At 31.0% G+C, this 16,860-nt stretch overlaps 1 protein-coding gene across 1 annotated transcript in view; it reads right to left on the bottom strand.

Annotated features, from left to right (window-relative positions):
• The window catches only part of LOC144852423 (protein jagged-1b-like), a 52,254-nt gene that overhangs the window by 22,442 nt on the left and 12,952 nt on the right, over positions 1-16,860 (bottom strand). The window contains exons 3-6 of the mRNA XM_078710221.1: positions 10,940-11,003; positions 8,910-9,173; positions 6,338-6,401; positions 3,772-3,902 (exon numbers count right to left, since the gene is read on the bottom strand). Coding sequence (XP_078566347.1) covers positions 3,772-3,902; positions 6,338-6,401; positions 8,910-9,173; positions 10,940-11,003 — 523 coding nt within the window. The remainder of the gene's footprint in view (positions 1-3,771; positions 3,903-6,337; positions 6,402-8,909; positions 9,174-10,939; positions 11,004-16,860) is intronic.

Genomic DNA, 16,860 nt, shown 5'->3' with positions numbered 1-16,860 from the left:
AACCCCCACGCCTTTATAAAGGCCACTGACTTAACGAGGACGTACCTTTACCTTTACTATGCACTTATAGTATGATAGATAAACCAATTCAGATCTGTTTTTATCTTGTGTTTATTACAGTCCAGCAGGTGTAGTAAACAATTACTTATCAATTAAGCAGGTGATGCTACAAGTACAGGGCTTGCAAAGTTTTTAAAAAGTAGGTCTACCATTTGGTTTCCCACCAAAAAAATTATTACCTGCCCATCTGCTTTTTAAAAATGTTTTTGTAAAAAAAACTAATTAATTCCATTTTCCTCACTGTTATGATCATGTTTTTTTAGGATGGAAACCCACATCCACCTGCAAGTATTTGGGAGTGAAGTTGAAAAAGTCGCAAGTTAAAATCCTGACACTTTAGGTCAGGATTGAACCCTGGATCGTGGGATTGGAAGGAAAGCATGTTAACCACCAAGCTACAGCTCCACTATCTAGCGACATCAATGTTAATCTTACAATAATATTACAAAGGATGTTATATCATCATCTAAAGTTATTGATTGTTAAAGTAATTCAACTTGTTTATCTGCTTTGCTTGATTGAACGCGTAAATCCTGATCAATAACAATCAATAAATGGCCCTACCTACCCTGAGAAAACTTCTCCTTCGAGGTAATTAATTGTACATGGTAATTAATAAGGAAACGATCAACAGACTCTTTTTAAGTTGTTATTCTTTCCTCAGGGAGCGTTTTTTTATTTTTTCCGTAACTAGATTGCAACTCAAGTTACAAGCCATGTGTGCCAAATTCATGTTACCAATATTAAGCCGAATCATCATTTTTGGACTATTTTATAACCTATGGTATATTTCAAGCGTTTTTTTGTGGCTATGATAGCCCTCTGCCTAATTCAACTTGCAAACAGCTTTGCAAGCCATTACACAGTATATAGCTTGTGTTCACACATTAAACACAACTACAACGATGCTAAACCGTATCTCAAATTAGTGTTTACAATTACAATCACGCCTACTCATAATTTTAAAACATTAGCCATTAGGCCTAATGAGAATTTTTAAACTGCATAATTTACAATATTAAAAATACTCTTTTATAATGTGAATTAACCATATGTTTTTACATTAAAAAAAGCTTTTGACATTTAAACCAACCAACATCACACCACATGCCACCAACAACACGCAACACACACATGTTATCCATCTATTGAAATGAACAAATTAAAATGCTGTTTTTTTTGTGATTCTTAAAATAAAAACATTTAGCTTTTTAGGAAATATGTTTCCATATTGAAAATTGTCAACTACAAAACCATAATGGGTAAAGCATATGAAGCTTTTAAAAAAACCTAAAAACGAGTGAAGAAATCATGTCAAAATTATTCTACTGCAGTTACTGCAGAAACTAAATTTGTTACTGCAATATATGATTGTATTTTGTTTCAATGTAGAATTATATGCAGGAAAAATTTTCATTTTAGAAATTTGTTGAGCTGATATTTTATTGCTAATCAGGCTGAATTTTGTATCTAGTAAACATGTTTTTTTTATTGTATTGTATTTTACAGTATACAATAATTCTATAAATGTGAACAGTAAAACTAGTTGCTATGCTACACTGGCAAATGTATTACTTTAGATACACACACTGTAATAAACAGTGTGTATGATTACTAAAAAAAGAGTTATAAAATGATAATAATAAAGTATATGATTATTATGCATATTATTTTTATATACTGTACATATATATTATTATTTATTTATTGTTAATGCTGAAATTGATAGCTTTACATTAAAATAAAATTATAAAAACATAAATAAAAAAGCATTATTAACATCGAGAATAGGGATATAATTTTCATTAATATATACATGAAAATTACAAAATGTTAAAGTCTGTTATTATACAAAAGAGTCACAAATTACCGCAAAATAACGAAGCTACATAACTATAACTATAAAAATTATTAAGAATTATTATTTGATTGAAGATAAATAGTAATATTTATAAATACTAATATGTAATGTATATTTGAAATCTCCCTGCTTTAAATTAAACATATACTCAAATACCAGTATCTTTTAATACAGCAAATACTATAATAATTCAATATGTAAATTTCATTGTGCATAAATAGTAATACCAAGATCTGATGTAGCATCATGAAACAGGTGTTTTGGTGAACCTGTGGGTTCCTGGTTCTCAAGGATGTTACACCCACAGCATGTGCCATTCAATATGGAACAAACCTGAAGTGACCCACCTCAGAGTGTGTATTACATCCCGACATCCAAGTAATCAATACAGATATCCATACTACAATTCATAAATTGATATACTTAATATTATATTTTGAGACACACCTAACTTAGTCACTATATTAATATGAATAATGAATCCCTTGTTGAACTTGACACAATGCGTTTAAAAGGAAGATGATGATGTTGGCATATTACTACATGTCCATATTTCTCCCCTGCAATCAAATTATAATTTTATTTTCTCCTGTCTTTTTTTTCCACATCAGTGCTCCCATGGTGCTCCGGTGTTTTTTTCCGCATCAGCGCTCCGGTGTTCCGACCACATCCTGACTAGCCTTTCCTTACAGAATGAACCATCCTTTCCCTATGCTAATCAAATGCTAGTTAATTCTAAATGGACTATTTTCAATTCTAAAAAAAGATTATATCCCTCAATGGCTTAAAAACTGAATCACAAATGCCTTTTATTAAGTATTGACTACCTTTTATGAGAGTCCCAGGGCAGGACCACCTCTATCCCCATTTGGCCTTCACGTAAAGGAGACCATAGGGAGGCCTGGCATGCAGATTGTTCATTGGCTAGCCATAATACTTTCATTGTAACTGTATGCACTTTTTTTTTCTTGTAAATACCCAAGTACTATAAAAACACTCTGAAATGTGTTGCCATAGTATTACTATAGCAACACATATTAAAGCACGTATTTAATACAATGTTGCATTCTTAATTTATCTAATTTATTATCTATTCTGAGTAAAATGGATGGAAATTTTTGAATTAATAATGAAATTTATCATCATTTACAAATTTATTAAGGGATGCTTACAAAAAATTTATATTTAAATAATTAATACTACTAATCTAGTAAAATAAAAACACACTGACTATATAATAATTACAAAAGACTAGACAACAATAACATACGTTGTCCTATAATCAGAAATGAATAGATTAACTTAAGTGCAATTTTTTCCATAATTATGTCAAGGGTCAAATGGTAAGCTATACGTTTAGTACTATAATGAAATAAGATGAATTTAAATTGGCCAAACACGATCTGAAATCATTTTGAATTTTTTATAAGATAACAACAGATACTTTGAAGTAGAGGACTTAAGTAAAGCACTTAGAATGCTAAGTGGTTATATTATTATTTATACAAAACAAACACATTTTACGTCTTCTATCAACAGCTTTGTTTGGGAACCAACATTATCACCATGACATTAAATCAGAACTTAGAAATATAGCTATAAATATTATGATAGCAAACAGCAATTAATTCAAAATAATAGAAAGTGACTATTAAAGCAAAAAAAAAAACACGATTTTCTTGGCTACTGGTTTTAAAATGTGGCAGTCTAATTTTTATTCACAACAACAACAACCAGTCTCTGGTCATCTGTAGTAGTGGAGGTCAAGATAAATACAGGTCAATTGGTCAGTTAATAATACCAGTCAATAATCTATTTGCTGTTAATGATTACTATGTTGTACTACTTACATTGGTTGCAGTATTGTCCACCCCAATTTGGTTCACAAAAACACTCAAAAGGAGCGTTACATTTGGCGTTGACGCAGTTTGGATGAACGATACACATATCACAAAATTCCCCCTGCCAACCTTGTGCACATCTGTGGATGTAAGTAATACATACAAATCTTAAATAACTAATCAACCACCTTGTGCACATCTGTTGACACAAGCAATACATACAAATCTTAAGTAACTAATCAACCACAAGGTTCTGGGTTCGAAGCTTGGTTGGGAAGTCTTTTTTTTAATTTTCGGATTTCTCCATCTTGACCGCTTATAAATTAAAACTTGTACAGTTGATCTTTCTCTATGCCTGTCAAAAACATATATATCTGTAACAGATATACTTTGTATGATTTGATTTATTTCAACATCAGTACAAAATCATTGACAAGAAGAACAATAACAAAAGAATATAATATAGGAATTATAATCAACAGAAACAAGAACGTTTTAAAACAAAAAAGTGATGTCAAGGGCAACCAATGAAAGTCCTCCAATGAGGTGCTCTGGTAAAAAAAAAATGTTAAAACAATAAAGTTATAAATCTTGCAAAAGGAACATTATTAATGTGTTTACTACCTATTGTTGGAAGCAACTGTTGTTCATGTAGAACATGAATGTCTTTGACGACAAGGAAACATACATTTTGATATATTCCCATGGAAACTATTTCTCATTATACCTTTAATAACCAATTATACAATCCACTGAAAATAACATCAAAAGTCAATGAACAACAATGAATAGGGTTAAACATAGAACCTACCTCCCCACAGGATTACAGGACATAAAGATAAATAGATAAGTACTAGGTGCATTATGGGTTAGTGGGGTTAAAGACACAAAGGGGACAAACATTTTTGGCAAAGACATGACAAAGAACATGTATCAAGGTATTTGTGTGAGAACACAACAAAGAGATTAGTAAGCTAAAACTGAACATAAACTATTCTAGTTTAAAATTGTAGTCCTTTTAAACAAGTAACTTTCCCACACTGGCTAAATCTACTGCCAAGGCAACAAGGCATTGCATCCAGTCCAGTACGGTCGATAATAAACAAATTATTAAAAAATAATTATGTTATGTTTTGTGATGTTTTTTTTTAGTATTAAACAATGACTTTATTTTTTAAATTCTATTCTAATTCTATTATTATTGTTATATTTAAATTAAGGAATAAACTAAAAATTATAGAAAAAATGTTGAAGAATTTATTATTATTTGAATAAAAGATCCTTTTCACATAATGAACCTTTTGCAATTTTGGAGAAAGTTCAGTTTTCTTTCGCTAATTGTTCACACTCTCATAGGTTATTTAACCATATATAGATATTTTTAATAATAATTTGAATAATTTGTCACAGTTATAAAATTTTCTCACGCCTACATGTCTTGTTTACCTAATAAATTGATACTTAACAGACAAACACCTTATTCATTAGTATCTTTGTAAGGGACTTAATTATTAGCTCAAAAAGTTAGTCCTTGATGTTTAAAGTCATGTGTACTTGGAGTAAGTAAGTGATTATCTTTAATTAATTCTCTACAAATAACAATCATCTTATCAAGTACTACTGTATGTTTTAAATCTTTTAATACGTTTGTTTTTTTATTACATTAAATTTTAAAGATACAATCATCAATGACATCTATTTATTGTGGTTCTTGTTGTTAAGACACTTTAAAGTGCTAATCTTTTTTGACCAAACTAGTTTGATAGTGTAGACAGAGCTTTAGAATGATTCCCGTACATCATACAATTAACATGCTTGAGGGCTTAATGGTCCACTATGACAGTATGTTGACATTCAAGCATGAATTGGTATTCATGTGAACACACGTTTAAGACTAGTGTCTGCTAATATTGATAACTGCCAATATCATACAAAATAAGACAACAATAATTTGATGAACAACACGTGTATAAACATCCTTGGATAATTAATTGAATACGTTACAATCATGTACACTACAGCAAATATCAATTTGTAGTTGACTGGTATTGTGGCTGTATTCAATATCATTGATTGAATCATAGTGATTAAGACAAATTATGTTGTTGTTATGGGCGTTGCTATGCATCTATAAAATCAATCAATTGTATTTTATATTTATAACTTAAGTTAAATGTGAATTTATATAGTCTATTATATTGGAAAGTGAACAAAGAACTACATTGTGTGCAAATCCCACCTTTTTTCCGCCAAAATAAAATCAATATAATACTACAAAAGGCTGTAATACATTATTAAGTATATCTTTATATTATAGCATATCATTATTCTATGGCCGACAATGGCGGATTGAGGATTTTAAAATGGGGAAGCGGGTGGGGAAGTTACCAAGGCCCTAGAAATTGTAAAATGTAGCGCTGAAGGACTACAACCGGCTGTCTTATATTTTGCATTGTAATTGACAATACTTTAGTGGTGCCTGGGTTTTTATACAAATTAAGTCTATACAAGAGAAGTATGTACTAAGATGTAGAATAGAATAGTCCTTGGTGTAGATAGTGTAAAACATACATACCTGCATTGCCCTGGAGTGTTTGTACAGTTTGCATGAAGAAGGTTACATCCAGTCTTACAAACAGCTACAAAATAAAAAGAATTATCAAATGTAATAATAAACATAGCTTTGTCATTTTCAGCAATTTTCCTTTGGATTTAGGGGAAAATGGCAAAATCAACACTGTGTACAGAGTTGTCAATATATAGACTATCTGATACTAAAATTAACCTCATAAAACTCCTAGAAAGTAGGAAGACTTTTGCCATATTTCCCTCTGACTGTTTGGATTTATATTCTATATTTGCATAGTGGAAAACAGGTTTAAAGGCATCATCATCAATATCTATCACATGGTATCATCTCTAGCATCTTCTTTATCACCTCCTATCAACACAGTATTCTCATTACCACATAGCCTCAACAAAATTATCCACAATTAAACAATTAATTTTCATTACAGTTTAATGTTTCCTATCATTGTCCAGACAACCTATTTTGTCCAAGCACCAAAAGGCCGCCGCCGTCGGTATGCTGTAAACTTACTCAACTAATTTACTGACAATTAGGTGGAATTTTACAACTAGTAATTCAATAAAAAGGAATAAATGGCAATCAGAAGTGAATCTATTTTCCTGATGTCAGGTCGTTCTCCCGGATGTAAAATGCAGCAAATCCATCAAACATAATTGTTGTAAAATGCTTCATAGATATAATATCCTTGGGAATTTGTACGAATTATAAAGACGGTTTGTTTCTGTAATTACCATCACAATTCAACTGTCAAAATATTAAGAATGTACAGGTATTTCACAGAAGAGAGACAACTTTTTGTATAAAAGTAACTTTGAATTCTTGAGTATTCTCCTCAGACTGCCTTTCACTCCATCATCAATCAACAAGTCACACCAGTGTTTATTTTATAATTTAATATGTTTTGCCACCAATTATTAGATGTTTGAGATCAAAGGGGAATTAAACAAAAATAAAGGCAAGTCTGATCTGGTACATTCCATACTTCAATCAATGTTTGAGACATGAACTAAAGATTCTGGCCTAATGAAAAATGTTGTACATAGAAAATATTGTTTTAACTTTAAGCTCTGTCTACACTATCAAACTTTATGTGACAAAAAAATGTGATGTGCCCATATATGGACATGATGATATCATATCACTACCATATTTGGGCATATCACTACCATATTTGTGCACATCACGCCTGTTTTGTCAAACTACTTTATAGTGTAGACAGAGCTTCAGCATGTACACATTTAAAACATTTCAGAGCTCTGGAAAACACACAAATGTGTGTATCCAACTTCACCACCACCATCAACAACTATACTTAGTGACCATCCAAGTTCAAACAGCAAACAACTTTGCTTTTTATATTACCATCTTCTGTACAAAATACTACACCATAGTTTTACTAACACCTTTCATGCATCACTCTCTAGAAACAAAGATCCCTCAAAATTATTACCAGCTTCAAACGTCCAAGTTCACTTTGAAAACTTTTGTTTCTTCTTGCATACATAATGTACTGGTAAAGTTTAATTGGATACTGGCCAGATGGTGAAATGGCAAGAAACTTTGTACTTAATACCAGCATTTATCTTAATCTTTTACAAAAACATTGCCAATTTTAGTCTTGAATATAAAGTATTTTATAAATAAACCAAAGGATTAGATTGGTTAATTATGTTTGAAAGAAATAATATAATGAAAAGGACCATAAAGAAGAAAATAAACATCTTTTTATTTATGCTGATGTTAAGCTTTGTCTACACTATCAAACTAGTTTGTGTGATGTGCCCAAATATGGCAGTGATATGCTCAAATATGGTAGTGATACATGTAGTGGGTACATCATTATGTCCATATATAAGCACATCACTTTTTGTCACATAAAGTTTGATAGTGTAGACAGAGCTTTAAAAGGGAAAGACTGTTTTACCAGATGAATGAAAATATCCTTTAATTATCCAATCAAAGTCACTCGTGGGAAGCATTTCTAATGAAGCAAGTAATCATTATTAAACCAAATTATTATTCATATTCCACTGGGTACATATTTATTCTCCTGGGTAAAGATTGACACAAACAATGAATATTAACCTCCTTCATTAAACAAGTTTATACCATCAGCAAATATACGAAGGTGAATACTATTCCAGTAGGCATCACCTTGGTGTTAATTCAAACTGCCATTACCAGCACCACTCTGTACCAGCACCATTCTGTACCCTCACCACAGACATATGGTAACATCAACTCTTTACCACTAGATAAGTCGTCCACCATCAAAATAGCAAGTATAAAAGCAGGCTGGTTATAAGTCAAACTGCTATAAGCTTGTAGTTTTTGTACCCAATTTCATGTTCAATGGTTTAAAGCTATTGTTTACACTATCAAACCTGTTTGAAAAAAATAAGTGTGATGTGCCTAAATATGATAGTGATATTCCCAAATATGGTAGTGATATGACATCATCATGTCCATATATGGGCATATCACATTTTTTTGTCACAAAAAAAGTTTGATAGTGTAGACAAGATTTAAGCCCTACTGCCAAAAGTTGATGACATACCTTCATTACAATTGGGGCCTATCCAGCCTTCGTGGCATACTTTATTTCCAAACATGTCGCACGTGAAGTGCCGTGAAACATTGTGCGGTCGACAGTACTTATTACACGTATCGCCGTAGTAGTATTGGTCACATATTACCCGTAACTTGTAACCAAACATTATGCCATTGTTGTTCACGTTCCTGTGGTTAATCGTTGACGACCAAGTTGCATTTGGCTTGATTACATTGTGAAAGAATGAACGCTCAATCAAGTTACCTTCTCCTAAAAAAAATAAGTTGATACATACAATTAAAATATCAGGTCAAACATTTTGGGGGAGACTACGTCAAAATTATTCTACATCTTATTTTTATCTATATCATAATATACACTGTTTGTAATGATAACTCAGAATCCACAGAAAAGTATTTTAGTAGTATTCTGCATTTGGTTTTGCCATCTTTAAAATTTCTGAAAATTTTTTTCAAACAAGAGATGATTGCATACATTTTGCAAATATACATAAGAATGTTACTTTTATTGGAATGTTATTTTTGTAGTCAATCCCATCATTATTGACATTTTCCCATGGTGGTATCTTCATAGCGGTACATACTTACAGTATAATTAAGTAATTGTATTGTATTGATTTAGAGGTAATGGGGGGGGGGGGGGGGGTATTCTTACGATCTCCTATTGATTAAAACTTATTGATTACAACATCATCGCAACATTCCTAACGGACAGAACAATCTTTCAGAAGATTAAAAGTTAATTGTCTACCGTTAAAGATTAAGTTATTGATCTGTTAATCTGCAAAGTAATGTAAAAGTATAATGAAAACTAGTTCTAGCTTCAAGGTGGAATGTGTGAAAGAGCTTTAAAATATTGTTTATGTTTACATGATTTTTAAGGGCCTGTTCAGACCTACAGTACGGAGTTACGATTTTTTATCGTACACGGTGCACAACTCCATTGGTCTGAATGATAGAGATATTATAATTCACTATAATATCTCTATGATCTGAACATACCCTAAGTACTAGGCTAGCATGGTAGATGTAATTTGACCAATGACAAACGATGCTTTAGATGAGCTCAGCTGTCATTGGTCAAAGTTTGTATCTACATCCTTTAGAATTGAGTTTAATCATATTCAGTAGGATATTTTCACCTATCTCTTCTTCATGTTGAAAGATTCATACGCTGCGATCTATTTTTATCCCTTACAAAAAATAAACAATCTAATAAAAGAATGTGTTCATCACATCTCTGACAAACAAGTAAATATTATGAATAAGGGATGACACTCATCAAAAGTAACCCCAGGGTTCAGAGAGTATTTGGTTGTAGGAGGCCCATAGTAGACATCAATGGAAACCTAACCATCACATTAGGGGTGTCTAGCCTATCACAGATGAGTTATCCATGGTTCGACCTTCCAAAAACACTTCAAACTAATTCCTCTAAATTACTAATAAAATGTTATGATCAAATAAATTGATAAAGCAGGTGAGAATCTTTAATTACTTGTTAATTTTATTGTCTGCTCATCAGTAAATAAAACATGTAATCATGAATGGTATGACAAGGCTAGTGTGAGAAGTTATTTCAATACCAAACAAATTTAATTAAATTTCTTTATTGTAAATAGTGCTAATTTGAAATGATTATCTAACTATTATAAATGCATCTTGTTTTCTAATTTAGTAGATGATAAAATGATAACACTAATTGTAATTATCACAGTGCTAATGTTTAAACTATTAACATACTGAATGCTGAGAACTTTCATTTGTGTTTAAAGCTCTGTCTAACTATCAAACTAGTTTGACAAAAAAGTGTAATGTGCCCAAATATGGTAGTGATATGCTAAAATATGGTAGTGATATGACATCATCATGTCCATATATGAGCACATCACATATTTTTGTCACATAAAGTTTGACAGTGTAGACAGGGCTTTAAACATTTGTTATTGGGTTTTTTTCATATTGGAAGTGGAGAGAGGGAGATTTAGGGGTGGGGAGAGGGTAAAAGAAGTATACCTGCTTTGCAGCTGTTGGTGTCCTCGTCCCAGTTGCGGACTTCAATTATGAGACTATAATCAATCTGTAATATATAAAAAAACTATGAATTACAAACTAATTTATGTAGTAGCATATTAAAATAAAGCTCACTCCCTTTGAGCATAAAATTGTTTGGCACCGACATTTACAAGCACTGTAGCTCAAACTGGTTTTCTGTTTTTAAAATGAACTTTAGCAAAATCTACATCATTTGAAAAATGTAATAGTAACAAAAGAAATAACAAGTATAAGATAAACACAATTATATTTAACTGGCTCAAATAGGAAATATACCAAAAATATTTGAGTGAAAGTAAATTATATTTTACTACTACCTAGGAAGTTGTCTAGTGACTGTTTATTGTATCTATTAAATAGTTTATGGTCTTTATTTACCCTTCAGGGTCAGTAGCAACAAAGCAACCTACTTCATTTCGGTATAGATCTTACACTCATTCAATAAAAACAACACTAAATATTACCTAATATATAAATAAAGACACAGACACATCTGATAAAAGATCTATGGGGTCAGGAGAGGTGCAAGCAGAATAGCACACTGTTATTGGTAAATAATGATACTATTTATTAATTTGCTCAGTCTAAATGTGCTGTAAAATAACACTCTCGCACAATTTTCTGTCCAGAGAATGGTGGGATTCTTTCAAATTTCTGGGTCGTCCCTTGTTTAAAATTTAGTAATGCCCTCTTTAGTGGACAACCATTTCTGATTAAGTTCAATATTCTGCATAAATCATGTCTAAGTATATCAAGGCTATGAAGCTTATACAAAATTAACTTTTAAAAAGATTGAATATTTTGAATTCCAAAGATCCAACATCATTATAATGTTACAGGGTCTTTTTAAAGCATTAATCATAATGTTAACCTTTGGACTAGTCTAGTTGATGGATGCATTTGTCTTGTGGGTTGAAAATGGATGTCTTGATGTCGATAATAATAAATGGGGCTTATATACCCCATTATGCAAAAACTCAATGTGTAACAAAAGAAATAAAAAGTGGAAAACAAAGAGAAAAAAACTTTATGTGACAAAAAAAAGGTAATGTGCCCATATATGGATATTATGATGTCATATCACTACCACATTTGGGAATATCACTACCATATTTAAGCATACTACCATATTTGGGCACATCACACTCTTTTTTCAAAGTAGTTTGATAGTGTAGACAGAGTTCAATGCTTTGTTGACAGATGGATGGAATAAGGAAGTAAAGAATACAGTTTTAAAAACGTATTAAACCAGACATATATGGGTTCTTTTAAATAAAAACTACCGAATTTAACCAATATTAAATGCAGTTTTAAAAACTCCGGTCTCAATCATCAAAATTTCACCAATTTCACCTCATCTTAATAATTATTATCATTTACTCTTTAAGTGTAGAAATATTCAGAGTAGCTTAAGAATGTTCTTATGTTGTAAATATTCTTTTTTTATATTCCGTGGCTCTTTGTTAGATTTAAATTATAAATTCATTTTCCCTACTAATTTTTTAAAGCAGTAGCTGCTTAACTTGTTTTAAAGTACAAACTTAATTTTTCAGACTATACAATGAACATCAGACTACATTAAATATGTAATATATGTTTTAGATAAATATTTATTAGTGGCAGGCAGGAGAATGTTAATAAAAATATATTATCCGCAATTTAAGTTCCAGACAATGTGCATTCAAATTGTGTAATGCTGTTGCTTGGTAACGAGTCTGGCGCAAAATTAGTAATGTCTTATCTACCGTCTAAGTAAGAACGTATGGAATATCATATAGATATTGCCATGTTCCACCCGCTTCTCTGTATATGAACTTTTATGTCCATTAAGTCTATAATACACAACTGTGCAAGCTCTTTGAAGACATGTTTACTCTTTCATGTCTCGAAAAGAAATGATGCTGGTGGTTTATGGGCAGGCTCCCACTTGAGGGCATAGTTCATGGACTATACCATTTGTGGAGAGGGGAATTCAATGAAAACTTCTACTTTTCGAGTTATATCTCACTCTTCGAGGAGAAGGGGCTATTGTTGGTTTATCCAGGTAAGCTAGGCACGAAATAGACTACAGTGTCATATATCACACATGTGATGCCTGTATTGTATCAAGGCTTGCTTATTATGGTCTACGATGATACAGGCACCATATGTGATATACAGTATATGCCACTGCAATACAGAATGTGTCTTATGCTCTAGCTGTCTACACTATCAAACTAGTTTGACAAAAAAACGTGTGATGTTCCCATATACGGTAGTGATATGCCTAAATATAGTAGTGATATACTCAAACTCATGTCCATATATGGGCACATCAAATTGTTTTGTCACCTAAAGTTTGATATTGCAGACAGAACATAAGATTAAGATTGATTGAATCATTGGGAATTTTAATAATAGTTAATACTGGTTGTTCTAAATCATTTTAAAATAGTAATTTTGGCATTATAGGAGGTATAGAAGCATGTAGTGTTTTATCCATCAGTCACATGTTACTTCAATGTGTCAGGTTTATTTGCGATTATTACATCTAATCCGATAACAAAGAATTTAATGGCTAAATAAACAAGTACATAACTTTCACCAACATAGCGTTCCCACAATGTATACAGCTAACAATAGTGTGATGTTTACACGAACCGTGGGAATGCAAGTAGTCTCACTATTGATTGCTATAATTGTTGAGTATGTAAAGGCAAATTAATGATATTTATTAGCCCTAGAATACACACGCAAGCGATAAAACTAAACAGAAACAACAAATTAAAATATAGTTCTTTTGATTTCGACGACTATTTCTATATTTGTCAAAAGTTTGCAGTGACAAAGTTCTAAGATAAGAATTGATAATATTGTGTGATTGATTTATCAATAAGTGTCAGTATAGCACACGTTAGGTGCTCTCACACTTGTGTTTACCTTTCCCACACAAGTTCACAAAACACCTGAATTGATTTTATTGAAAATTCTCTTAGTGCACTCAACCTTGACGTCATGATTCAGATTGTCAGAATTTAGAATGGTATATAAATAGAGATTCATACCCCCTATAAAAAGAACAAAAATTCCCCCTATATTTGTGTATTTTCTACACTTTCAACACCGAGAAACTTGCCAAATAAAGGAAGGATTTATATACAGTATCAATTACTATGCTTTTTAAATAAAACAGTAAAATATAGCACATTTCAATGTTTATGAAAAAAACAGCGTCCATATTTGTCTCTAAAAGCATGATATATATATCTGTTTTACTACAAGTCATATTACAAAAAAGTTTGACGCTAAATTACTTTACTTAGTCATCCTCAACACAATGTCATATGGTAGTAATTAATTAACGCTCAAAACGCAGCAACGAAATCTATATTATAATAGCACTAATCCAAAATTTGATTCGCGCTGGGGCACATTTTAATTCCTCGTTATCTATTAGTTATGTTTAAGAACAGCAAATTTATGCGAAATATGTTTCTTATATTTAAGCATAATTAAATGGCATAAAATGTATTACACCAGCATTAAATGGCACAAAATATATTATTACCCAAATTAAATGGCACAAAATATATTATTAACCAAATAAATGGTACAAAATATAATATTATTAACCAAATAAATGGTACAAAATATAATATTATTAACCAAATAAATGGTACAAAATATAATATTATTAACCAAATAAATGGTACAAAATATAATATTAACCAAATAAATGGTACAAAATATAATATTATTACCCAAATAAATGGCACAAAATATAATATTAACCAAATAAATGGTACAAAATATAATATTATTAACCAAATAAATTGTACAAAATATAATATTATTACCCAAATAAATGGTACAAAATATAATATTAACCAAATAAATGGTACAAAATATAATATTATTACCCAAATAAATGGTACAAAATATAATATTAACCAAATAAATGGTACAAAATATAATATTATTAACCAAATAAATGGTACAAAATATATTATTAACCAAATAAATGGTACAAAATATAATAAAACGGCATAATATATTTAAGCATAATTCTATACAACAAAGGATCTTCTTTATTATGAACCATTTTTAAAAATAATAAAACTTAGGTACAGTACCAGTAGAATTGATCACAATGGTAAGTTTACGTTCTTATCACTTAACGATTGATTGTGGATATCTATTAATAATTTACTGCCTAAAGTAACAAGATTTTTCGCTTAAATAGATCAGGGTTTTGTAAGGTTGAAGAAGTGGAGTAGTAGTATTTATTTATTTTATTGTTTACTTTTTTTTATATATTTTTTCATGTATTACATATAATATTGTTGGGGCCCTCATGAGATAGCCTTTGCTTCTATTCCAGGCCCCAGTTATTATTGTTATAACTGAATAAATGTGTATGAAATAGGAAAAATAGGCTGCATTTTGGTACACTTTAAGTCACTAGCTTAGGCCTAGACCTATTAACATGATTTAAGAAATCCAGTCTTTGTGTTATTGCCTTACAAAAAACCTTATTCTTTAACTAACTTTAATAACAGGACATACTGCAGGAGCTATGATATGTGCATTATAAACATTTTCATTCAATATTTATTTATATTATGTTTAAAAAATCTTTAAAATACACGACACCTTTTGTAAACCAATGAAAAAGTAACTTACAAATATTATTTTAAAAAGGCCATATCAAATTTTAAAAACATACGTTTAAAAATTATTTTATTTATTGGTGAAACAACATGCTGATAAATGATTGCAAACAAAATTTCATAAATTGAACAGCTAAACAATTAGTATGAGTAAATATGGATTATTGGCTTAATAACACAACATAAGAAAACACTGACAACTGGAAGCATTAGTATTGGTTCAGGTGCTCAAGTCCAATGACATTTCGTTGACACACACACATGGTTAACAAACGCCCTTCGTTACCTTTAGCAAACTATAAGTTTAACGCTCTCTACAAACCGTTCTAACCCTTTTTACTATTCAAATCAATTTTACAGCTAATATTACAAATTTGTATCCATTTACATCGCTAAGCATCCACAAACAATAATTGTGTACTTGAAATTGTTGCAGTGACATTCTTTTCGAGTCGCCGCATCTATTGTACACAACGTATATTTGACTTGATTAACCTACTGTTATATAGCTTGAAACAGGCTTTGTGAGTGACTTGCATAATACAATGTACTGTCACATAACACTGTGTGTGCCTCTCTATTGTACTGAGCTGTTAAATAAATTACACTTGAATTCACATGTGTAATTTGATCTTATTAAACATGTGACTTGTAACTTATTTCAAAGTGACGTCGTTAACTTGATATCGTTGCAATTAAAAAGATGAATATAAAGTATGGTTTACTGTATATTAGAATGATGCTGCATATCAACATTGAGAAAACAAGAATGAAGATATTCTGTTGAGAATAAGTTCTTATGCCGTTTGCTGTGTAGGGAAATTGAACTGTGTAGGCCTAGGTATTATTAACACACGACTTAGCTAACAAGTCATATTTAATCAATGTGTTCTGTACGTCGGTTGCTTGCAGGTGACGATCAATGTATTCTGTTGTTTTTGTCAGAGTAATTCTCAACGACACCCGACTCTCTCCACCCCACTAGGTGGGAGAATTACCGTCTCAGAATTAGACTGTGGTAGTTCCGCAAAATGACCAAAGAAACCATGGCAACCATACACTTTGATGGAATACACCTTTACCGTTGAAACAAAGCCAGTGAAGAAAAAATACTTGTTCTCAGGACTTCATTTCCCAAAGGAATAAAAACGAATATTTATTAATTTTTAGAATCTGTTGCTAATTAAGAAAGGTAATAATTTACAGCTGAGTTCTACATCATTACTTAAGTAC

The sequence above is a fragment of the Antedon bifida genome, chromosome 9 (assembly GCF_963402885.1).
Source record: "Antedon bifida chromosome 9, ecAntBifi1.1, whole genome shotgun sequence".
NCBI lineage: Eukaryota > Metazoa > Echinodermata > Crinoidea > Comatulida > Antedonidae > Antedon > Antedon bifida.
Note: the sequence above shows the minus strand (reverse complement) of the source record. Positions and strands in the feature narration are given on the sequence as shown.